General features: G+C 48.6%; 1 protein-coding gene across 1 annotated transcript in view; it reads left to right on the top strand.

Moving 5' to 3' along the window:
• Positions 1-24,620, top strand: part of PLEKHN1 (pleckstrin homology domain containing N1) — a 33,426-nt gene extending 8,806 nt beyond the window's left edge. The window contains exons 3-16 of the mRNA XM_088136760.1: positions 4,677-4,823; positions 4,990-5,070; positions 6,114-6,201; positions 10,331-10,455; positions 11,297-11,446; positions 12,451-12,531; positions 17,306-17,375; positions 18,257-18,411; positions 19,124-19,309; positions 19,918-20,184; positions 20,400-20,552; positions 21,351-21,572; positions 22,132-22,180; positions 22,393-24,620. Of these exons, the coding sequence (XP_087992886.1) occupies positions 4,677-4,823; positions 4,990-5,070; positions 6,114-6,201; positions 10,331-10,455; positions 11,297-11,446; positions 12,451-12,531; positions 17,306-17,375; positions 18,257-18,411; positions 19,124-19,309; positions 19,918-20,184; positions 20,400-20,552; positions 21,351-21,572; positions 22,132-22,180; positions 22,393-22,568 (1,950 nt within the window). The 3' untranslated portion in view covers positions 22,569-24,620. The remainder of the gene's footprint in view (positions 1-4,676; positions 4,824-4,989; positions 5,071-6,113; positions 6,202-10,330; positions 10,456-11,296; positions 11,447-12,450; positions 12,532-17,305; positions 17,376-18,256; positions 18,412-19,123; positions 19,310-19,917; positions 20,185-20,399; positions 20,553-21,350; positions 21,573-22,131; positions 22,181-22,392) is intronic.
• Positions 24,621-25,449: the final 829 nt, after the last annotated feature.

The raw sequence follows: 25,449 nt of genomic DNA, 5'->3' as shown, positions 1-25,449 counted from the left end.
AATTCCCCAGCCAGCTGGGGAATTCTGGGAGTTGAAGTCCACTCATCTTAAAGTGGCCAAGTTTGGACAACACTGGTTTAAACCAAATGCTTGTATTCAGACAATACAAGGGTGGATCCGCGCAACATACGAAGACGGCGCATCTCGGTTTAAAGCTGGCCGTGATGCTGCAGGAGAATCTGGACACTTATGGCTAGATTTCTCCGCAACAGATCAGATCCGCGGCGTGGAAAAGTCACGCGCGGCAGACGAAAGGCAGCTGTTCCTAAACGTTCAAAGGAGAGAGCAGGAAGAGCGTGGCACCAAATGCCACCATCTCACATTCCCGGGGCCCTCTGCTCGGCTTACAATTCCACCGGTCTAGCATCCAGGGAGCCTTTAATCTGGATTCCCGAAATGCGCAGGGGTTGGACTTCACGGCCTCCGGGATCCTAGGAACACAGCACGGGGTTGGGGGGGTGGGAAGCTATTATTGTCCCACTGTTGGGAATTAGCTGTCCAGGAGATAAGTATTTGGGGAGGGGGCTTTTGAAAGCACAAGGAAAAACCAGACCGGCGTGCTCTGGGCAGGGCAGGAAAACGAACCTTTCTCTCTCCTTCTTGAATTTTTATCCGAGAGGAAAAGGTGGGCCGATTGAAATATTGGGAATCCGGATAGGTTTTGATCTGGGTTGCCCTGGATGGATAAATCTATGCTCTGCTACTCCAGAATGGGGGCAGGCATTTCGGTTACAGGTTGTATCTGCCTATCCCTGCAGGTAGAAAGCGCGCTCATTTTTCTTGAGAGGCTGATTTTCTAGGGGCAGGGATTTATGATTATTTTTTTCCCCCTCTGTGGAGGAGCACCTCATTTTCCCCACGTGGCATCTGCTGTTCAGCTGTGTTGTGACTTGCTGGCATATTTTCATTTTATCTTCTCCAGCAGTGGCAGCTGATCAATAAAACTCAGGAGCACTCACTTAATCTCTGCTTTTCTTCGGCACTTTAATTACCCTTTTGTGAAATGGCTTAATCGCTGCTTGGCAGCGTCCACCTCCAGCAAGGGCTTTACCGATGCCGGGGAGATTACGGCTTGTCCCTGCAAAGTTTCCGTGAACCAAATGGAGGAGGAGTTTGCTACTTTTTGGGGCGGGGGGGGGGCGGAGACAGAACCGGGCGACGAAGCGTTCTGTGCAATTCAAAAGCTTGCACACTTTTGCAGGGACCAGCCGGTGGCCGGAACAGATGCTTCCTTTCCACGTTTGAAGATTAAAACCTTTCATGCGCCACGGCACCCTGTTTCAGCAACAGACCTCTCTGTGTGCTAAACTGAGCAACAGAGAAGGAAATGCATGGGGTTTGCAACGGGTCTTTAGTGTGGAGCTGCAGAGGTAATGCCAAAATAGCCTCTGAACATGTGCTGATGCTTTTATCGTTGAGAGCTCTCTGTTCCCTTATCCACAGACAGAATGGACTTCAGTAACCCAGCTTGAGTGGAGGGGAAAGGCATTTGCTGCAAAGACACCTTCTAGTCCAGTGTTTCTCAACCTTGGCAGCTTTCAGAGGGGTGGACTCCAACTCCCAGAATTCCCCAGCCAGCGTGCTGGCTGGGGAATTCTGGGAGTTGGAGTCCACCCCTCTGAAAGGTGCCAAGATTGAAAAATGTGGCTCTAATCCAACTCAGCCCCTGGTTATTTCTTGCCAACAATACTATATATAATAAATGTTTAAATAAATGTCCTTTTGGTCTCCCGTTCCCTCCCCCACTAGGTCCAGCCTGCTTCGCTTCCCAAGACCAGCCAAGTTCTCACTTTGAGACGAAATCAGATTGCATTTAATAACTTGCATCCTAGACCCCAGCCAGCGTTTTAGGAGAGACTAGGAATTCTGTCATGCTCCAAAGCCTGCTTCCTTTGACCCTTATCAACCTAACTCAGTCCTGAAAATCATCCCCTTCGCATTCGGACTCTGGTGACGGCCCGCAGTTCAGCCCCGCATTTCCAGACGTGGTTCCTGTGTGCGCGCCAGGCTCCGCTTTAAGACAGCCATGTGTTGCGGTTGTTTTCCTTTGCCCTCCCCTGCGCTTTTCCTTTTTCGGCTGTTTAATCAAGGGGAAGCGGGGAGATGTTTTGCCTCGATTAGAAACAGAAAGAAAGCCAGACTGGAGGGGAAAAAAATAATAATAACAACCCCCTTTGCAACTCCTTAACCAGCCTGGCCAAGAATGAAACCCATCCCAGAGAAATGGGGTTGGAAGAACCCGAAATGAGGCCGGGTTCGTCTTCTGAATATCTGCTGAGCCCGGAAACGGGCATGTGTGGATTTGGACCGGCGAGCTCCAGCAGCTGATCGTATCCAGATGGTGCTTTCTGCCCGCCGCCCAATCTTGCACACTTTCGGTGCTTGTCTGCGGCGGTGGGGCGGATTTAGTACGTGCCCTCGGGCAAGACAGCCTTGTGATGGGAAAAGAGGGCGAAGACAGCTGGGAGAGTTGCTTCCCTTGCTAATTACGGGAGGTTTTGTCTTCGGTTATTTTGGGTACGGCTGGAGAAACCGACCCAGTCTGTTTGGGGTGGGGGAGGACAATGAGAAATGCGTGTGTGTCTGTGTGTGCGTGTGTGCAAGAGACACAAAAGAAACCAAAGCTTGTTCTGTACCTGCAGGCCAAAAAGCCAGGCAGTTATAAATTGTACCTGCATTCCCCAGACAGAGGTAAATCTCTGCAAATGCTATTCCGGAAAATAAAATCCGAGCTGTTTAGGACTCATAAAATATGGTGGTAAATTTGCATCTTCCCTGTGTTTAGAAAAGTAGCAGGTTAGCTAGAATACCCCTTGATGCACGTGTTTCTATGAGCAGGGATTGTTAAAAAAACGGTTGTGTGCCTACCTGAATGAAAATCCACGCTTTTGCTTAAGATACGGTTTCTGTCTCATTGGAGTGTTTTATCCCATCATGGTTGGGAGTTCGTTGTCCCAGGCTTGAGGGCTAGAAACGTGTGCTTGTGTTTTAAAAAGGAAATCTATTCAATTTTGCACCGGGTGACAAATTCACGGGGTGCAGCTGGGGAACAGCAGAAAAGCCTCGTGGTTCATTTGGGCTGGGCTTCGGATCAATTGAAAGACCAAAAAGATGGGTTTTGGATTGGATCCAGGATCCATTCAAGTTCCCAGGGATATCAGTATACTTTCCACACTGCTCTTCACGGGATTTAACTTTTCCCAGCTTAGATAAGACCTGAGTGGGTTGGAGTGTTTCACCATGAAATCAGGAAGACCGAAGTTGAAAACCCATTTGGGCAAGAATGTAATGGCGTAATGCTAAATTCAGCCTATCTTATCTCTGGAAATGAAAAGAAGGGGGATTTTCCCCTAGCTCTGTCCCAGAAAGGTAGAATACACATTAAAAAGGAAAATCCAGCTTCAAAAGGACGCGGCGCTTTCTTGCCAGATGCGCTATCTCGGGATGTGGACGTTGCTCCAGGACAGTGTTTTTCAACCTTGCAGAGTCCTTGGGGTTCTCTGAGCTTGGCTCTTTTCTTGCAAACGTTTCGTGACCCGGCTAGGTAACATCTTCAGTGCTAGAAGGGAGTGGGGTTTGCAAGACAGAGAGCAAACCCCACTCCTTCTAGCACTGAAGATGTTACTTAGCCGGGTCACGAAACGTTTGCAAGAAAAGAGCCAAGCTCAGAGAACCCCAAGGACCCCACAGTTCAACCCTGAGCTACACATATGCGCTTCTATTGGTTTTTCAACCTTGACCGCTTTACGATGGGTGGACTGCAACTCCCAGAATTCCCCAGCCAGCATGCTGGCTGGGGAATTCTGGGAGTTGAAGTCCACCCATCGTAAAGTGGCCAGAATGGTTTTGGCACAGGGGAAAACTCAACAGTAGAGGTTTGGGGCAACTGTCCCTGCAGAAATATGGAGGCAAAATCAAATTGATGGAGTTTGTGGGCCGGTAACAAGGTTTATGGGGGAAAAAGTCAAGAGTGTCCACAGAGAGGAAGGGAAAACTGAAAACAGCTGAGTTTGGAAAATTGGTAGGGGTGCCTTTGAAGGTCCCTTATAAGAACTCCTTTTGGCTCCTCCTGGGCTGGAAAGCATTCATCCTGAGGCTCAAATTAAGAGACTGATTAATCACAATCTAGAATATAGACGAGATTCAAGCCGCCGTTGACTCCTCTCCGGGGTCCAAGCCAAGCGTAAAGCTGCAGTTCTAAAAATCTTAAATCTTCAGCTGGCACGGAGATCCATCCACAAATATTTTCCCCGTGACATTTGCCCTCTGGGGAACGGCATCTCGGCTGAATTCAGGGTTGCCAGCTTTTTGATCTTGGAAAGATTGCCCGCGGGCTGTGAATCCGGGCAGGCCGATCTCGTCCGAGAAGAGCCACGAAGCTAATCTCTGCCACAACGGCTTCTGTCAGATCTTCTGGCTTTTGGGAAGGGAGATACAGCTTTGGTCTTTCAATAAGCAAATTGCGCTTTTAGCCATTGGCATTCTGTAAAAATAGATATTATTTCTCTTTGGGTTATGGTACGTTCTCTTGGTTAACACTGAGGAGGAGAAGTACAGTATATTCAGAAAAATATAGGTTCCTTTGGTATTCGTGGGACTAAGCCATTTGTTGGGCAAAGCCATATCTGATGCTTCCTTTTTTTTTTAAAAAAGAGTGTTTTTCGGTTTGGCTGCAGAGCTTTACCGGCCAAGAGAACGAAAAGGAAAATTTTGACCAGCCGTTCCCAAGCTTGTTCAAGAAAGGACGGAGGAAGACGGTGGTGCGGAACCTGGGGAAAATTATCTATTATTCCAAAGTCAAATTTAAATTTCAGCACTGCCAGGTGAGAACCCATTTCCCACGCGTGAAGCTTCAGAAGGGCTTGTGACTCCTTGGTGTGGGGGTCTCCTTCTTTTTATATCGTTCAGTTGTGAACCTAGATTCAGCGCGAGCCCCCCGGAAGCACGACTGAAGTAAACTAAAAAATCTCCACGTCTTTTCTTTGGCAGGAAGTCAACGATTGCTATTTGGAGCTCTTTCAAGAGTACCTCTATTTTCAGTCCCTCGGCCCCAACGTTCACGCCTGCCAGGTAAAAGAGGGTTTGGTTATCCGTAAGGAGAAAGAACAGCCACAGAATCGGGAAAAGCTGCTTTTATGGGTGTGTAGCGGGTCTGCAAGAGGTTCCATTTCCAGGCACAGCATGGAAAATTCCCCACCTGAAAACCCCAAAGCCAGTCGTGGTGGAAGATTAGCCACTCAACAGTCCACGACAAACCCTTGTAAGACACCATCTTATGCTTTAGAGCACCCCTATTTTTCAAACCAACCTTCCATAGGCTTTGTAGTCACCCCCTCTGTTTCCACTTTCCGACAAGCTGGAGCCGACGTTCCTTTTTATCTGCACAATGACTCTCAGAGGAAGATTCCCAGCCGGGGCGCATCCCGGTCCTCAAAGTAGGACTTTGCTTCCTGGCTCAGCCCCTCTTATAGAAGCAGAAGGAAATTATGGGTTGCAAGGGGGGTTGTGTATCTCCCATTTGACCTGTTTTGAACTACTCGGTTTCTTCTCTCTTTTTTGACCCGGTGACTCCCCCTGACTGGATCCCCATTTTGCTGAGTCCCCTCCCCTGCTCTCTGGCTCATCCCCAATCCAAGTTGCACCCTTTCAAATGCATTCCTCTCTAAAGATGCACACGCCAAGGTCACACAAGGCGAAACACAGCTGGCTGTTGCATGCTTGTGAATCATTCAGTGACACGGGCTATATGATGAAATGGCTCTGTTGTTGTTGCTTTTTAAGGGTGGTTTCAAAGGTTAAATTTTTACACTTATGCAGCCCCTTTGCTGTACCTTTTCTAGGCGGGCCAATCCCCATTCACCTAACCCGCCAATTTTAGAAAAAGTAGACCTGGCTTTGGATAATACATGCTGTGACTTCTTCTCATCACAGTAAACAGAGGTTGGAGACCTCCTTAGACACAGTCTGAGGTTTTTTCATTGCCCATAAACTATAGTTTGATAGACAGACATGAAAAGTGCCTCAATCAACTTTGATAAAGTTCTCGTTATAAAAAAGGAAGGTTTGGCGAAGAACATGAGGTTAACCACTGTCTTCTCCTCCTCCTCCTGAAGGGTTTGCTACCACTGACAGAACTCCAGCTGACCGAACTTGAAAATGAAAACGAGGTTCAAGGAGATCTTCATGCTTTTCAAATTACAGGTGAGAACAATTCCTTGGCTGAGGCTCAGACAATAGGCGAGAAAGGAAAAAGAGCGTGGTTGCCTTTTTTCAGCCATCCATTTGGGTCCATCCAATGAGAATTGGACGGGACCTTGGAGTTCATAAAGTCTAACCTTCGTGTTGAGATGAATGACCCAACCTCTGTTTGAAAGCCTCCAGCCAAGGGGAAGAAAACTCTCCCTGGGACTGACAGCTCTTACTATTGAGAAGTTCTTCCTAAAGTCTAATCCGCGTCTTCATCTTGACGTTTCATCCCATTCGTTCTAGTCTTACACGCCGTGAGTATCACCTTGAGGAACAGGAGGAAGAGCCCCAGCCAGGGCAATGGTCAGAAAGAGAAATCTGAGTCCAAAGCAGGAGTGTAATTTGAGAAAGCCTCTCAGACTTGACCCTCCACAATTCTCTTGCATGTAAAGGCAAGGAGGGGAGAGGCGCATTCAGACTTGCAAGATTATGGCAACCTTATAATAAAAGTAGTCTTAGCATTCATAACTTTGGTTTCCTGGTCTGGACTACCTTGGAGGGCTGACCTCAATCTTCTTCCTGCTCCTCAAGGTGATTCTCACAGCCCCTTATACCCTCTGGAGCAAGGGAGAATAAGTCTGAATCCTCTAAACGTTGAAGCCTTTCAGATATTTGAAGATGGCTATCATGCCCCTTTCAACCTTCTCTTCTGCATCTAAGCATACCTACGTCTTGGTTTCAATACTGGTCCTCATATATCTGAGTGCATCATCTGTTCTTTTAGTTTTACCCTGGCCCAGAAGCACGTAGGCAGGACGCCTAAGCAAACGCGACTCATAGGTGTTCAGCAGCATCCACTACGTGGATCAGCCAACTATCGGCCAACTACGTCACGCTTATTCAACTATCATTCATGGTGGCAGAGTTGCCGTAGCTCTAATGATGACTCAGGAGTTATTCTCCCAGGAAAAGGGAGTCATGACTCAGAACGGGGGAAACAGAGGAAGAGGAAAAAGGGGGGAATGTGATGGACCGGAATAACTGCTAAATTTGCAAACACCAGCTTGAAGGTGTGTTGGTCTAGCTGAGAAGGAGAGTTGAGATCTTGAGTTTGTTGCTCAGAGAAACGCCGGTAGGAAGACAGTAGGTGTTTGGAACAGGAGCACCTGCCTCATAACTGTGGGAGAATCTCTGATCCCTTTCTTGGAAGAAAGGCTAACTAAATTCTGAATTTGCTCTGCACTTCATGTAGGTTTTAAGACCGAAAGATTGCCATCCTCTCTCCTTCAGGAATTCTTTGGAGGAGGCAAAGCATCTTCTCCTTTGTCCCCTGCCCAGTCTCTAGTCAATTGCACATCGGGGCTTGTCCATTTCAAAATTCCTTGCAGTGCTGGTAGAAAAAATCCCCTGCCTTGACTTACAGGTTTTGTTCATTAATTGATTTTATAAATTCGATCGGCGCCGCCCATCCACGAGCAACTCCAGGCGGCTTCGAAAGGCCTACCCCGAAAAGGCAGTAATAAAACAGCAAAGCCACCACTGCTCCAGGGGAAGATAGAAATGCAAATCGCTCCAGCCCAGCACTTGCTGGAAGATTCAGTTTTGTAAGACAGCAGAACTGGAGCTGTACAGACTGAGCCAACGCCTTCCCGTAGTAGCATTGTCATAAGCAAAACCAGCAGTGCCAGAACTCTGAAATGCACTTTGCTCCACAGTCCTCCCAGGGCCAATATATCCAATATAAAAATCATTTTCGAGAAGGACAAATCAGCCCCAGCGTTGCGCGCTCTGTGCATGAATCAGCTGTTGCGCTCAGAGAACAGAACAACCCCATTGTTTATTGCTCCCGTCCCACCATCGTAAACTGAACTACTATGATATTTATCAGGGTGCAACTCGATAAAGGTGTTGGATCATGAACTGAAAAAGCAGGGGTGGGCCATCCAGCCTCAGACAAGAACACCTGAACTTTAAACTGTGAGTGTTGCCACTCCTTAGCTCTGTATATTTCTCCATCTTTTCCGGAGTGCATCATTTAAAGCACCTTCAGCGCGGGTCAGTTTTATATCATTGACGGCGGGGCGGGGGGTTGCTCTGAAGAGGCAGAAATGACCTTCTTAAGGTTTGACTCCTCTCATGTTTGGGGGGAGCCGATGGAAAAAAGATCTCAGATCGACAACAGCCTAGGGGCGGTGAAGAGGAAATGTTTTTCCCTGGTCCGAGATAGCGCTGCCCTTTGGAACGGAGGCGAGCAATTCAAAACTTTATTTTCAGCATTTCAGGCAAAGAGAGGTGGGTGATTTTAGATGGCAAGGGGGAAAGTTCGGCATCTTCCGATCAGCCCCAAGTGGCTTCTTATAACCCTCCTGTAAAAACCCCGACCCGCCCAACGGAGGTGCTCAGCTCAAGTCTGCAATCTAGGAGGGGTGAGAATCTGGCCAAGCAGCTACGGTGACTCAGAATTGTGCTATTCGGTCTGGCACCATTTTCCCACCTAGTTTTGTGCTGACATGCGGTGAATCAGCTCTCGCTGGCCCCCCTAGAGATGTTGGCAGTGCACTTCCCAAGTCCCCTGGTGTTACCCCATTTTTTTCCCCTGCTCCCATTTTTTCACGTGCAAGAGAAACCCCAGGAACCAAGCCGAATAAGGCAGGCTGAACTTAAGTGGTTGTCCTGGGATGAGGTGTTGTCGTTAAGGGGGGAAAGCGATCCGTTTCAGCAGGGTTTGGTTTCCTCTGGAAATTAAAAACATACTGGATGGAGAATCACGAGGAAGAGCCTGGCCAGAACGATGGACAGGAGGACCCATGTCGCCAATGTGTGTGTGCCTCTAACGGGGCAAGGAGTGGGGAGATACCATCTCGCCCTCCTCTGCCTCGCTTTCCCCAAGTTGGCACAACGTGGAAGAAATGTCCCCCCCCCCCACTTCAGAACAAGGGGAAAACATCTAATTATTCTGAGCTTGTGTTCAAACACAGGGCACCGCCAGGCCAAAGTACTCATTCTGTCGATAATGGCTTGTTATGACGGCTTGCTGCGGTCTCGGCTTATCTTGGCGGTCTGAGCACCACCGTTCAGGCCCTGGCAGAGCGGGACTGATATTTGTTTTATTAAGAGGTAGGATAGGAAATGATTAAGGTTAAAGCCGAGGCCTGATCCCGTTGATGGGAACTGGTGTGCGGCTCAGCAGGATTCCCACGCTTATCGCGGGTGAGGGTTGCCACAGGAGACCCAGCTGGGGAAAAGCGGAAACCGGTGGGCATCCTGCTTTCTTCCAGGCCAAGAATTAATGCTGAAGGGTTGCCCAGGCTTCTCTGCAGCAACAGCTCAACAAAAGCCAAATATATTCAGTGGGCACTGAATACTGATTGATGAAGTGCAGGAGGCGCAGAACAGGAATTGTCTTCAAGAAGGGGGAATGGCTGATTCTAGAAAAGGGCCTGGATGCTGGATCCGGACCGTCCCACGCTGCTGGATTTTGTTGCTGGTTTTTTCCCTTGTACCAGTTATTTATGGGTGGGGAGGAATGCTAACCGCCCCTCCCTATGGAGAAATAAAATACAGGCATGGTCAGAAATTATCAGCTTTACACCCTGGGCTTGTTTGCTGAATCTGGGCACCCCGATCCCGGGAATAAATAAACGAAGCTACCTGCTTCAGACAAGGTAAAGTTGTGTCAACACAAAGAGGCTGGATGGGGGGACAGCAATGAGGTCCCTTCAGGGACAAGAGGATAACAGGTCTGTTTGACATCTGAATCGTTCGCTTCTTTTGAAAAAGTCTACTAACGTTGAGTCTTTCTTAAACCGTGTTGCTACAGGCAGGCAGGGAGTCAGCTGAAGCTTGGAATGTCCTTCCCCTTCCAAAAAAACAGGACCGCACAGCACCTCAGCAGGAAAAGCCTTTCCATTTCCTGAGTGGCTGGCTTTCTACATGCAGGGCAATAGTTAATAACAGGAAAGCTTCCAGTCATGTTTGCCTTTCGGGTGCAGGGACAAGGACTTCCTCTGTGTGACCTTGCTAAGGACAACCAATCTTTCTTCAGCTCTCAGGGTCAGCTCTGAGTCTGTTTTTTAATTTCCTTTGCAAAAACCTGTGCAAGAACTTAACTGAAATCAACTCAAGGCCTCTCTTGCTCTTCCAGGGCCTCTGCTGTCCCCACTGACGATCTACTGCTCCAGCCAGGCAGAACAGAAGCAGTGGGTCTACCACCTGGAGAAACAAATCCATTTAAACGGAGGACGCCCTGATTTGCCCCTCGCGACTCAGGTGAAGACCTAGAGGTGACTTGGAGATCAGCCATCGCAAATGATGGTGCCAATTCCATATCTCACCACCCTCTGCAAAAGATGGCATTGTTGAGCCATGCAGGGTGCTCTCAATCTAGCTTAAAGGGGAAGGAAGGAAGGAAGGAAGGAAGGAAGGAAGGAAGGAAGGAAGGAAGGAAGGAAGGGGTTAATTGATGGAAAAGTTGAACAGTGTGTCCAGGAGTACTGAAGTTTAGTTTTGACAAATGCTAAAATTTCCATCTCACTGTTGGAGGCCAGGGAGGGCTCCCTCTGCCACCCTGTTCCATAGGCAGGGCTGCAAAGCTGATCACTCTCTGTTAGTCAGCATCGGGTGGGAATCCCCTGACTAGCAAGGACAGAGGCTATCGCAGTCCCCTGGCCACGAAAGGTAGATTTGGCCCCATTTTCTGCCTCCCCTAAACCCCACCCCCCGGCAAGCTTTCTTTGTGTCCTGGGAAACTCTTCTCCCCTGCTTCTCTCTGTGTTTATGGCTTGTGGCCTCCCGGCATGAGTCATTTTGCCGGGATGAGGAAGAGAGGCTGAAAGAGAGAGAAGAGCCCCATCAGCGTTTCCAGTCTGGCTTTGACAGCTCAGCCCTGCCGGCGGAAGCTGCCCCTGACCTACGCGGGGAAGGCCTCCTAGGCCAGCAAGCTTTGCCAAAAGCTCAGCTGAGGGTGGAAACTGGCATGGCCAGTTTTTCCGCAGCCTTTTTTTCCCCACTGGCGGGCACCCTGCCCGCCGGTCAGCCTGGGCAGGGGGTCTGGAGAAGACAAGGATGGGGATCGATGCTGGTGACGGTGAGATGTGCTTTGCCCTTCTAGAGCGATTGGACGCACGGCCCCCTCGGGAAGGAGCAGCTGCGGTGGTCCATGCAGAACGCCCACGTGCAAGAATGGAAGGGCACCCAGCGGAAGTCACTGGGCGACATCCTTTGTGTCTCAAAAGTGAAGCTGCAGCATTTGCCTTTCCAGGTGTGACACTCTTTAGGGGAGGAGGAGGAGGAGGGCTGGGGGGGCTTTTCCATGGAGTGAAAGAACCTCAAAGGGGAGACCTTCGGGAGGAGCAGAAATGTCATTTTCTTCTGGACCAAAACAATAACCTGAGATAGATAGATAGATAGATAGATAGATAGATAGATAGATAGATAGATAGATAGATAGATGGATGGATGGATGGATGGATGGATGGATGGATGGATGGATGGGTGGGTGGGTGGGTGGGTGGGTGGACGGACGGACGGGTGGACGGGTGGACGGATGGGTGGCTGGGTGGGTGGACGGATGGGTGGATGGATAATAGACAGCAGAGTTAGGCTTCTAAATATATATTTGGAAGCCTCTCTGCCATTTTTCATCCATCCATCCATCCTTCTCTAGAAGAGGCTCCAGGGCCTAGATGGATATGTTCTGCTCTGCTGTTTTGGGCCTCTTTTTTGATCTCAGTTTTAATCTCCGTGGCAACTAACTCCTTTCCTCCTTCATGCCAGGAAAAAAAAAACGAGTTTCCAAATGGAGGTTACATAAGCCTCGATCAGAGATGCCCCAGTGAATCCTGCAAGGGGTCAGACTAGATGGCCTCTAAGATTCCCTTCCTAATCTAAGATGTTATGATTGCTTTTTTCCTCCCCTCTTCCCTCCTGAACCCTTTTCCTTTTGTGTCATGGCTTTCTATTTAGAAGCCTAGTGGCAGAGGCTGTCTAATATTTCTGAGGTTTTCATATGCACAGGAAAATAATAATAATAACAAGAACAACATCTGTCTATCCCAGGTCCTTGGGAAGGACTCGGTAGGTAGATAAAAATGCCAAATCCAGTCCAAACATCTGGCTGACGGTGCGACCAACCATAATAATAATAATAATTCTTTTTTGCATCTTCTGTGCATAAGGTTTCACCAGGTAATAATACTGTAGGTAGGCAGATGGCATCTCTGATTGTTACTTTATACGAATCTTGGTCTTGTTTGACACCACCAGGAGCAGCATCATCGCTTGTTGGTCCTCTATCCTTCTACACTAGTTATTGTATCTGAAGAACGCAATGGCCTCTACTTTAAGGTAAGACACATTCATTGCTGGTATTTTCCTTATCTCATATAATCCAGGGTACTTTTAACAGTAAGGATAAGGGCTACAACCTGACTTAAGGATACAGTGGTACCTCGGGTTACGAACACTTCTGTTAACAAACTTTTCGGGTTACGATCAGCTCCGGCCACAAAAAATTGCCTCGATTTGCGAACTCCGCCTCAGGGTACGGACAGGATACGCGGCCATTTTCCTTCCCATGACACGTGGTCCGCAGCCATTTTCCTGCCCGTGACACGTGGTCTGCGGCCGTTTTCCTGCCCGTGACACGTGGCCCGTGGCCATTTTTCCGCCCGTGACACGTGGCCCGTGGCCATTTTCTGCCCTGACACGTGGTCCGCAGCCATTTTTCTGCCCGTGACACGTGGTCCACGACCATTTTCTGCCTTGACACGTGGTCCGCAGCCATTTTTCTGCCCGTGACACGTGGTCTGCGGCCATTTTCCCTCCCGTGACACGTGGCCCGTGGCCATTTTCCGCCTTGACACGTGGTCCGCAGCCATTTTTCTGCCCGTGACACGTGGTCTGCGGCCATTTTCCCTCCCGTGACACGTGGTCTGCGGCCATTTTTCCGCCCGTGACACGTGGCCCGTGGCCATTTTCCGCCTTGACACGTGGTCCGCAGCCATTTTTCCACCTGTGACACGTGGTCCGCGGCCATTTTTCCGCCCGTGACACGTGGTCCGCAGCCATTTTTCCGCCCGTGACACGTGGTCCGCGGCCATTTTTCCGCCCGTGACACGTGGTCCGCAGCCATTTTTATGCCCGTGACATGTGGTCCTCGGCCATTTTCCCTCCCGTGACACGTGGTCTGCGGCCATTTTTCCACCCGTGATACGTGGTCCGCGGCCATTTTTCTGCCCGTGACACGTGGTCCGCGGCCATTTTCCGCCCTGACACGTGGTCCGCAGCCATTTTTCTGCCCGTGACATATGGTCTGCGGCCATTTTTCCACCCGTGACACGTGGTCCGCCACCATTTTTCCGCCCGTGACACGTGGTCCACGGCCATTTTCCGCCCCTGAGACGTGGTCGTAGGGAGGGGGACTCTCCCTCCAAGCAATAGCCGCCTCCCTGTCCTCCACGCCAGAACGGATTAACGGTAATTACATTGAACCTTACGGGGAAATTTGCTTCGGGGTGCGACCAATTCGGGTTGCAACCAGAGTCACGGAACGAATTAAATTCGTAACCCGAGGTACCACTGTATTTGGGTTGATAAAAAATGTATTTCTTGTTGCCGTCACTTGTTTATGGATGACGTATTTCCAAAGCTTTGGAAAGCATGGGGAATGTTTTCCTAAAGTCGTCTTAACGGGCTGACATAACCAATGATACATGCCAGCCTTCATCATCCCTGTAAGGATCTATATGGTGTTCAGAGCAGCCAAGAATGATTTATCTTAGATCAATAATGTTTGAAGATCTCCCCGGTTCATGGGTCAGCCTGTTCCACTGGCTAACCGCTCCTGCAGCCAGGAAATTCCTTCTCCTGGCTTATAGGACTGAGCCGTTGGATCTGGTCCTGCCCTCTCAAGCCACGGAGAATAAGATCACTCCCTCTTCTATGCCATGAGCAAAAACCGAACGCAGGTCTTGCAGCTTTAAGACCCTCCATAAGGTGAGGAGCAGATCATGTGGGGCTCAACATTAGAGAGATCATCTTCAAAGGGTTCGGGACAAGCGATGAAATCTGAACTGGGCTGTTCCCGGTTTTATTTTCAGTCTCGCCCAGCGGAATGCCAGGAGCCTTTTCCGCATGCCCCATCTCAACCTGTTTCTCCACTATGCCCAGGAACTTGCCCAGTCCTTACTCAGCGTGGTGCCCTCACAGCAGGGTACAAAGACTCTCGACCGGACAGGCACTCTGTCCCTTTAAAAGAAGGAAAAGCACCCGGCTTTCGTTCTCCTGGAAAGGCGATGGCGTCTGAATAGTTGTGGTTACGCCGTCAGCAGGGTGGTGCCCGCCTGCAGTCACATTCCTCGAACCGTGGAGCAAGAGCAGCTTGGAGGCCCAGCCCGAACGTAGCCTAGTTCTCACGGAGCCAGCCAACCTATTTTCCAGCTGCAGGTGGGGCCTTGCATGACTCAACGCAGCGCCAGGCGCACAGATGCCAGCGTCTCCGGAACGAGGAAGCAATCGATCCGTGGTAGATTGTCCTCCTCCGTTCAGCCCTGGTGCCCGGTGGGAAAGTGGACCAGCTTTGCTTCACCTCCCATGACGCTTCGTTGATGCTATTCAGGGTCTGGTGGCCCCTTCTTGTTGTATAAAGCAGAAGAACCCAACGATTGCCCTTCGCTTGGATTTTAAACCAAGGTTGTTCCTCTGCTAGATTTGGCTGTGGAGAGTGTTCGATCAAGCAACACAGGGTTAGGGGTGCTGTGCTGGTGTATCAATACATTCAGCCCAGGAACGTTTTGAAACCCCCCAAAGGGAGGATGCTCTGGGTCTGACAATCAGCACGCCCCGACTTATGCATTTCTTTTTCCTATATCCAACCCCAAGTCCAGCAGAAAAGCCAGCGTCCCGTCTTTTCTTCTGTGAAGGGCGGGCATGCGTTCTGCCCTGCGACGGTCTTGGGATTCCTTTTAAAAATAGTAGCAATTCCTCTGCGAGAGCCGGGACTGTGGGGTGGAGGTCGCCCCGCAAGCGTTGCAGAGCGCAGCCTGTGGCTTTGTGGGGTGTGCGCTAGGACCCAGCTGTTGCCAGCAGCTGGCTGAATTGGAGGGCCTCCCGTTCTTTCAGTAGGGGTGGTTTGCAGAAAAAGATCATTCTTAGAAATCTCTTTTGTGCCTGATAGTTATAACCGAGGGACTTCATACTTATCAGATGCTGCCAGTCCTGCGGTCTAACCGTTGCTGGCCTTCTGAATGCACCAGGAGCTGTTCAGATGGAGGCTCCCTTGCTAGGGGACTGAAGGAATGGGGGTTATATCTTTAGGGGAGATGGGATGGAAAGGTCAACACCTCGTGAAGATCCCTGGCCTTAGCTTTTGCTTCTCGTCCCATTGAGAGGTTTCTTTCCAGCTCAGGACTCCAGATCTGTATCTTGCATGACTGCACCAGCACGGTGCCCCAAGACCTAGCTGTAGCTCTCAGGTGGGAGTAAATGTGTTGGACAGGCAGCAAATTGACGAGTCCTTCCTCTTTCATTCACAGCAGAGATGTACACGGGGCTACAGTTTGGTGAGCGTGTGATGCCAGCTGTAGGAACTTGACTTTGGGCAGACATGTCTGGGCACAGGGCCACCTTTGGGGTGTTTGAGTTCCCGTTCCTGCCGGATGGAGCTGAAAGATGGGCCCGTTTGCAAATTGCCAATGGGCAAGCGGGGAGGACAGCAAATTGAATCGGGTCATTTCTGGAGTTGGTACCGGTGGATAAAGGGCATCCTGCTAGGATCCCTGGAGATTAGGTGGTTAGTGTGGTGCACGATCTAGAATGAAGAGAAGGAGAAAGAGAAGGGGAAAGAAGAAGGGAGGAGGAGGAAGAGGAGGAGAGGAAGAGGTTGTTACTGTAGTTGTATTTGAATTGTGGCCTGCTCTCAAAACACCTTTTTGGCAACTCATCGTTTTCTGTATTGCATTATCATAACCTTGCAAATACCTTCGTCTGAGCGCCACAGTTGCTCTGAGAACCGGGGATTTTCCTCACTCCCTCTGCTTGACTCATTCCTGCGCTTATCCTGACAATTTCACCTTGACTGGTTTGGCAGGAAAAGCAGCACGTTGTTAGGGCTAAAGCGGGAAGGCGGAGGGATACGGTCTCCCCTTCACGTTCTCCCCATTTGGCTGTGAGGTTCAGCAAAATCCTCAGGGCCGTGGCGGTTTTGGTGTAGGAAGCGGGAGAGGGGAAGTCTGTTTCCTAGCATGGACATTTTGCAAGGCAAGTGCTGAGGTCTGGAAGAGCGTCTTAAAACGGGGCTCCTGCCAGTAAATCGGTGACTTTAGAAAATCAGATTAAAAGCCAATACGGTTGGCATTCTGTTCCTAGGGGAAGCCCAGAAACTTGACCAATGGCTGTCCTTTTCCATTTCTTTCTTAAAAAGGGTTCTCCTGCACCTATTTCTTCCTTTAGACCTTTCCCTTGCGTTCATCCTTCTGCACACAAGCGCACGCTCTTAGTTTGCTCAGTTCTTTGGGAGCAGAACAGAACTTTGTTCCTTCCAACAGCATCGCCTCCCTGAAAATCAGTCCCAACCCCCTGGCCGCCCTGAGCAAACTGTTGGAGAGAGAAAACAGTCTTGCAGACCCTTAAAGGATCTGTGGTTGGCAAACCTCTCGGGGTACAAAGTCCTTTGGGTCATGGAAATTTTCAGACAAGAGCATTAACTCTAAATGTTTTGACTTCAGACACAAGAATTATCTTTAGCGAGCGATAATCCAAACCCGAGAATCCGTGCAGAATGTTTCTGGATAGTGACCGATTTTTAACTAAAAACAAGGGGGATGTGCAAGGAAATGTTGCAATATGAGTTTCTCCTTAGGGTTCTGGCAAGTCCAGCCCCTGTGGTGGATACCCCATTTTATTCATCATCTGGCTTCTATAAATTAAAAACTGCAATTCCAATCCTATCATTTGTAGCCTAAACCAAGTAAGACCAACACTTGCTTAATCAGGCTGAAAAAAGAGGATTCATTTCTAGCTTGAGAAGTAGAGTTTATCTGTTTCCACTGTCTATCTGGGTGGGTTTTAATATTTAATTAATATTTAATATCAAACGGTGTCTGATTTTTCCTACAAACAGGGTGAATTGCCCCTGAATGCCATCCAAATACAGTTTGAAGAAAACCAGAAGACTGCTTTTTTAATAGAAGGTAGGCCCCTGCTTGCACATATGAGACTTTTCACGTGTGTGTGTGTGTCTGTGTTTGGATATCAGGGGAAGGGATTAAAGATGGATTTGCACAGAGGACAAATCAAACTGGTTCTAGGACTCCCGTTTCTAGAGCAAGCTAGAGATGATGCCACTAAAATTCCCAGGATTCCCTAAGGATTGGCTAGGAACTCTGGGAGTTTGGGAACCAGGATTCAGAAGATAGTTCAGATCGACGAGGTAACCTTTTGGGTGGTCAGGCTGAAAATACTACAAAATGCAAGGTCGGATGAAAATCACAGGAAGCCATTTTCGCCTTGAGAAAAGAAGATGGAGGGAGGATATGGTGACCAAATTCTCAACATCATGTAGAAGATTCAGAGTGTAGGACGCACAATAAAGGATTTATGTTACAGGAATGTAAATGATGGATTTCTGGTTGAAATGTTATGTTTCTAAAACTCAGCAAGTCTGTGGTATGGAAGTTTATCTCTGGGTTGTTATAACATGTGAATTGCAATCACTGAAGCTGTGTTTCTCAACCTTGGCCACTTTACGATGGGTGGACTTCGACTCCCAGAATTTCCCAGCTAGCATGGCTGGCTGGGGAATTCTGGGAGTTGAAGTCCACCCATCTTAAAGTGGCCAAGGTTGAGAAACACTGCATTGGAGGTTGATAATTTTGGGCTCAAGCATCTACCCTGCCAGAGGGAGACTCTGAATCCAGTCCTGGATGTCCCCCGTTGAAAAGAGGCAAGGAGTGGGGAAGATCCCTAGCTGAGTTGGTGAAGGATCGCTACCGGTTCAAACCTCAAGACCAAAAACAACAGCCACACAGACTGAGTCTTGCTGCAAACAAGATGGGACCTCTATTTCTTGCAGGCCGACTAATCAACTCCATTCGGGTCATTTGCTCCAGCTATGAAGATTACCAAGAGTGGTTGTATTATCTCAAAACCGCTCAGTTCCGCCACGCAGATTCCTCCCTCTCAGGATCAGAGAGTTTCTCAGGGTTAAAACCTTCGCACCTGGCGCAGGTAAGGTGCTATTTCCTTTCTAGCTTATAACACAATTCTGCATTATGCGTACCAAGAGAATGACTCTTTGTTTCCCTGGCTAATCCTCTTCCGAGCATAACTCTGTCAAATAGACTTGGACAAGCCATTTTCTCTTAACCCAGGCTGAAGTAACAGCACACAATGGCAGCATTCATTCAACATGGCATGCTTCACAAATAAGCCATCTTCTGGCTTAGTAGGTGGGCTGGGTGCTAAAAACACTCCAAAGCTCAATTTAGCTTAGTATGGTGTGATTCCCAACCCCACCCTCAACATTTGCAGCAGGAGGAAAATTACTTTGGCCTACGAAGCTGATAGATTGTAAATGGCATTCAAGTTCTTAGGTTCAGCTCTTTAAATTGCTGGTCATATTGTGCCAGTCAGCCCTTTGGAGTAGGCCAGATCCAGAAGGGATCTCAGGAATGCTACTTTATTGTTGTAGGGTGTAATAATAGAATCTTGAAAGCCTGCCTGAGTTTCTCACTACTCCATCTTATACCAAGCAAAATCAAGGTGGTTATTGTGAGTTTCTCTCTCACACTTTCCTCTTTCTCGGGACAGAGTAATCTCTTCTTCCCCATTCCCAAGGCCAGGACCACATTCTTTCACCATGCCAATCATTCAAGAGGGTGTTTGGTCTTCTCTCCCCCATCCTCAATTTCCATACATTTTTATTTCTTGGTTGATTTAGTTTTCAGGAAGTGGAAGAGGGTCACTCACCTCAGAGGGCAGAACAAACTCCTGGGCTTCCGCCGGGAAGGGGGCTACATCCACACACCACTCCCAAACCAGTACGGCTTCTTGGTCTGAGAGGCAGTCGTTCGATGCGGTGCCTGAGAATCGGTTAGCTGAAAACCCTCTGCCACAACCAGTCTGCGTAAGTCGGATTTTCGGAATCGGGGTGGGCTTGGTGGGCGAAGGTTTCTTCCAGGAGTAGCACCGACTTCATATGGTCTGTGGGAAGGAAAGGAGTCGAGTTGAATTGAAACCTTGGTTGGAAGATCTGGAAATGTTGCGTGTCCTTGGTCAATCCTTAGAGCCCATCCAAACCGGATTCCCATAATAGATGCTATCAAGAGCTCCTGTTCCAAAGCGTTTGAGTATAACTGCTAAATAAGAATTCCCCTGCTGGAATATTGATTGCATCACTCCATAGAAAACCCTTGTCTCTGGTTTTATATTGATTTCACGGGATTCCAGTTATTTTCTACTTGAAGCTAAAGCTGGCTGGAGATTCTAAGAGTAAAGTCCACCTATCTGGGGGGCATCATTCGACTCTCCAACTTCTCCAGGCTGGCTGGGGACCTCTGGGAGTTAATGTCCACACAAGTGGAGGGTGACCAGATTGGGAGAGGCTGGCCTGAAGGGCTGGAGATAGAATTCCAAACAGAATTCCTTCTGATTGAATGTTCTTGCTGGTGGCCTACACCTACCAGTATCTCAAGGGTTCTTCAAGCACTCAAATGGTGTCTCCTCTTGTTGCAGTGCCCAGGAAACCGAGTCCTGGCAGGGACAGGAATGCCGAAACCCGAGTTGAAAAGAAAAGGGAGCTCTCGAAAGTCCAAAGGGAAGGGCGGCCCACCAACTCAGCAGCCCCCGTGCCACAGCGAGGACTCTGAAAGGAGCCGCTTCCAACTCATCTCAGAGCGCCCACATGGAGAAGGCGTCTCTCCGGTGTACAATGAACCATACCCAGCCCCCATCCAACAAGAGCATCCTGCCATTCGCCCACTGCATCTGGACTTAAACAATGTACGAGGCCTGTAGATGGGAATGATCTTAGAATTTGGGAAGGGTGCATAGGAATAAAGGCCCTGCTTTGTGTGGCTAACGTATGGCTAGGGTTCAGCTAGATGGGCTGAGGAGAGTCTGGAATGGCCTATGGCCCTGCGAATCCCCAGTCCTTCCAAAGATTTCCTGTGCAGCTGGATTTCTCTTTCAGTGGACTTTTTTTGTCCCCTCTGCAGCTGAAACAGTGGAACACGCCAAGGAGCCAGACCTGCACAGCTCCTCAAACCTTGGAAAATGCCTCTCTGTCTTCTTCCCCCATGTATGCTGACCCCTACACGCCCAGTTCCCCCTCCCCACATGGAGCAGCAGGCTCCTACTTCCTAGAAGAGGTAAGGGGGGCACCTTAAGCAGATGGTAGGGCTTTCCAGGAGAGTCCCAAAGTGATTGTACAAGATTCCTGATCTGCCTGTCGCTGGGGAAAATGAAAGGCTATGTCCAACTGAACTGAAATAAATCAGGCTAAAAGGTTGCCTGGATCAGCATCGCCTTCCCAAAACAGCCCATTAGAGGCTTTCCAGAAACCTGCAAGCAGGTTGTGAAGACCTTTGTTCTTTTTTTACCACGGGTTTTGTAGCCTCCACCTTGGGGTTCCTCACTCATAAAGGGAGAGCACTACTGCATCTTCTGATGAGTTACTGTGCTAGGCTGATCCTCTTTCGGAACAATTAGGCTCAAGAACATGGACATTCTCAGAAATAGGTGGATGGGTGGGTGGGTTTAACATCCCTGGGCACAATTTTTAATTCACTCCAAAATAGCAACCTTCTTTGGATGCCAACGATGCTTCTGATTTAGTACATCTAAGTGTTGGAACTTCTGAAAATGGTAGAGACTCAATAATCTTCTCCTTCTCCTTCTCCTTCTCCTTCTCCTTCTCCTTCTCCTTCTCCTTCTCCTTCTCCTTCTCCTTCTCCTTCTCCTTCTCCTCCTCCTTCTCCTCCTCCTTCTCCTTCTCCTTCTCCTCCTCCTCCTCCTCCTCCTCCTTCTCCTTCTCCTTCTCCTTCTCCTTCTCCTTCTCCTTCTCCTCCTTCTCCTCCTCCTTCTCCTTCTCCTTCTCCTCCTTCTCCTTCTCCTTCTCCTGCTCCTTCTCCTTTTTTCCTCCTCCTCCTCCTCCTCTTCCTCCACAGCTTGAGAGGTGCCATGGGCCATCCACTCTGGAGCACAAGAATGGCTATCCAGCCATGCCGGTGTCTGTTCCCATTTGTCATCATCCTCTCGGGTGGAAGAGCTTTCAACCTTTATGTGGGAACCACTGGCGAGAACCCATCCCTGCACAGAGATGCAACGCCTCAGCCCCTGCCTTTCATTTTGCCACAGAACCCTCATCAGATGTCAATTATTTGACCACGGTGAGTGCTGAAGGGCGTCTCGGTCAGAACAGGTGCCCTGTTTTACGCTTTTGCACCAGATCCAGTTTGTCACCAGTCACAATTCTCACTAGAGCTAACTCTGCCCTCCATTTCCCTCCCAGGTGAGAGAGCTGTAGTGCAAGAACCCTAAATGTCTTGCTTTTTGTAGAGGGCTTTAGAAATCAGGACCACAGATTCTTGCATTGCTACAAGAAGGAGATTTGAAAGGGGGGCAGGGAGGAGGATGCAAAAGCCGCTATAGAAACATGAAGGCAGTTTTTCTCAATCCATGTTATTGGCTGCAACAGGGTGGAAAAGTGACCTTAGCGCCTTCATTCATGATCTGGTTATCCCCCGTGGAAAGAAGAACTAGTGGGGTCCCTCTTTCAAAGTAACGTTTTGCTTAGATTCTGCAAAAGCAAACATGGAAAGTCAGGAGGGTTGGAGCAGCACGTTGATGGGGTTACTAAGAGGCGGCAGGGGTGGAATCTGAAAACAAAACTGTTCTGTGCATTTTGTAGCTCTCAACTTCTCGCTTCTCTTCCCCACTTGCAAACAGAGCACCTCATCGAGAGATGGCCTTCAGATGCGTTCCTTGCCAACTTCAGGTGAGTCTTTAGCAGACCTGGGCTTTGATGCAGTCTTGGCTGACAACCTTCTAGATTAGAATTCATGATCAACGTATAAGAAGGGGTAAAGGTTGGACAATTAAGAGGGAATCAAAATGAAAGGAAGCAGCATGACCTCAGGAGGACCTTTCTGGGAAGGGATTTGGGTTGGCTGCATCACCTCCAAAACCTTAACGGCCCATCTCTTCTAGATGAAAGCCTTGGAGCCTACAACCTGCCCAAAACAGGACGGGAGCAGCTTGACTCGACCTATCACGACTATGCTGAGTTGCAAAGCTTCCATGAGGACTACAGTTATGACAACATCTGGGACACAGAGGCGAAGAAGCCAGGAGCACCCTCTGACCATGAGGTCTATGACTGCTAAAGGAGGGCGATGTCAATCCGTTGTAGCAGGAGGACTGAGAAGGGAAGAAAGGAAGCTCGACTCTGCTTTTATGTTAGATAATGCGAAGATTGGATGGTGGACTTCTGGAAGGCTGTGATCTTCTGGCTGTTTCTGGACACTTTGCCCCATTCCTGTTCCTCCACTTTCACTTGTGGTGCTATGAAAAACTGTTCTGAGAAAAAGGTCTTGAATTCTTCCACCCAGTCATCTGTTGTGTATAAACACGGAGAGGTATCACTTGGACCCTGTTACCCTTGGTCATTATGAAGAAAACGCTGCAGCTGTCTGTGGGGTCAGAACCAGTCCAGACTTTTGTACTCCATTTACAGATCTTGCAATTCACCAAAAAAAGCCCAACAACAACCAGAAGAAAACGATCTGCTAACAATAATTCCCAGGTATAAATGCAAGGCTGGCTTTTAAAAGCTGCAAGGGAGAAGGACTGGATCCGCTCTGGGCAGTAGAAAATGGATTTGTGTCTCTTGCAGGATTAAGGATTTGGAGACGCGAGATGGCTTGTAGCAACTGGAGTGCAATTTAAAAAACACCCCCCCCAAAGCAAACAACCATAAGACACCCCTTCCCGCCACAAAAAAGGAGATTTTTGCTAGCTAAAAGCACAGCTGTTATGAAGGTTTGCCAATAGAGACAGTGTTGCTGGTGATTCTGACTTGGTATAATATGAGGATGGGATGATGGATATATTCTTGGTGAGTTATATAGTAAACTCCCCAACCCTTATGAGTGTGGTTGTGTGCACACAGACACGCACAGGAATGACAGCCCGTTTTTACATCCTTGACACTTTTTAAAGAAAGTGAGCCAATCCTCTGCCTTTTGGCGTATGTAATAAAGAAGGGTGCTTTGGGTGGAGAAATATTTGCTTTGTGAAAGCTGGCTGGGGCTCGTTCCTGGGCGTCAAGCATGCAGCACAGCAAATGGTATTCCCCGGGCCCAACTCAGCCTTGCCTGGCCTCAGGGATGGTCACCCTCTCCTCTGCGGATCCTTCTGTGAAACCCACCGTTTTGTCGGTCGCTATTTTAAAAAAATAATGCTGCTTCCGAGTAAGTTTGAGAAGCAGCAGCAGAAAGCTTGCGTTTGGGCCCATGTGCTGGGAGACATGGTTGCAAGAACGGCAGAGGAGAGGTGAAGAACGGGTGGAGTGCTCCACCGAGAATCAGGAGCATTGCCCAGCGAAGTCTCTAGCATCCCCACGCGTTACGTTGCTATTATTTATTATTCATTGCTCTTATAGACCACCATTCCTTGAAGAAACAAGTTCGATGCCAACGTCTTTTTCTCTTCAAAACAATCTCATCTGATCGGTGGGGCGATTCTAGCCCACGCCTTTGCTCGTCCTACCATCCAGCTCTTTACGGTGTGGGCGCTGGGCCCGGATAACCCCCCGTCTACTTTTGTTACTTGAATTTAATATATAAAAATATATACTGCTCAACAGCCAGCATTCAGCAAAGTTTACAGGGAGAGTTTTGCTGTTGGCTGGTCTGATATTCTATTTAATATGCAGATGTGTTTGATTGGGGTAAGGGGAGGGGGAGGAATTAAAAAAAAAAGCTATTTAATTCGGTAATCCCGGCGGGTTTGACATCAGCTGCTTCTTTACAGCTGTCTAGGGTTGGACTAAAGCAGGGTAGGGAGACGATTGTGGCTGTCATTTCGATTCCAGGTTTCCTTTTTGTACTTTTGAGGGGGGGGGGTCCGTGTGGGTCTGTGTGTGTTGGCTTTAACGTGAGAGCAGGCTGTAAAATGAGATCGGATCTCGAATCACGCGGCTCGGGTTACACTTGCATTGCAGCAGTGTTAGGCGATATTTGGGAGCAAGTTTGAGTGCATGGGAGTGTGGGTCTGTGTGCAAGGGGGAGGTGTATAGCACTGACACTGTGGACTGTTCTTTTGGTGATTTCTTTGAAGACCCCCAATAAAGCTAATATAACTTAATTAGGTGTGCCTAGTTTTTGCTCCCTAAATGAGATGTTTCTATCTCCCTTGGATTGGGACCACAGATCTGGAGACAATCGAGTGCCCTGTGTGTTACTAACCCTTCCTGGATGATGGATCCATTTCTTCCCAACACGCTCCACTATATCCCGTTATGTCAACTGGGATATGGTGGGCTGATGTGTCCATTTTAGGGCACTGCTTATGCCTCCTTGAAGACGATGCTACCCACAGGAGGTTTTGTTCAGTCACATGGAAACTTATCTGGAAGCCAACTTTTAAAAGCGCATATCAGAGTGTCAGATTTGCAGCAAGATGGGTTCTCGGATAGTTTTAAGTCTTGGCGCTTGGTCGCTATCAGCCAGAACATCTGGGAAGCTGAGCTCATTTCCTTTGCAGGCTTGGTGAAGTTTTGAGAGAGGCAGGATGGAAAAGTTAGTCCTAGCAAAGCATCGTTGACCGTGTTTTTCAGACTTGGTCTGATGCATGGATAAATGTATAAAAAATAAATATCCAGATGCCTGCCCACTTTCCATATTGTTAGATGACCATTTCTATCACAAGCTGAGATGACCGCACTGGCCCGGGATGCTGAAGTTGTAGCTGAATGCATTTGCACCGTGCCAACTTGAGGTGGTTCGCATATACGGTTATCCCACGTTACACAATTAAATTATTAATATTTAAGTAATTTGCTCAGCAGCAAAAGGGAAGAAAAGAAAACCAAGCATATAAACTAATGTATAGATAATATGCTCGATTTGGAATGCATAGTCCTCATTTCAGGTTAGTCTTTCAGACAGGACTGTCGGTGATAAAAATGCTTGCTTTTCAAAAGAGGAGGATTCTCCAAACCACCATATCCTTGAAATCATCAGTGTCCTATGTATTTTTTGCAGA

The sequence above is a fragment of the Python bivittatus genome, unplaced genomic scaffold (assembly GCF_059951505.1).
Source record: "Python bivittatus isolate LINGU-HERP-01145 unplaced genomic scaffold, Pbiv_v1 ctg000090_np1212, whole genome shotgun sequence".
In the NCBI taxonomy this organism is placed as follows: Eukaryota; Metazoa; Chordata; class Lepidosauria; order Squamata; family Pythonidae; genus Python; species Python bivittatus.
The sequence above is the reverse complement of the archived record's forward strand: the minus strand, read 5'-3'. Positions and strand labels throughout refer to the sequence as shown.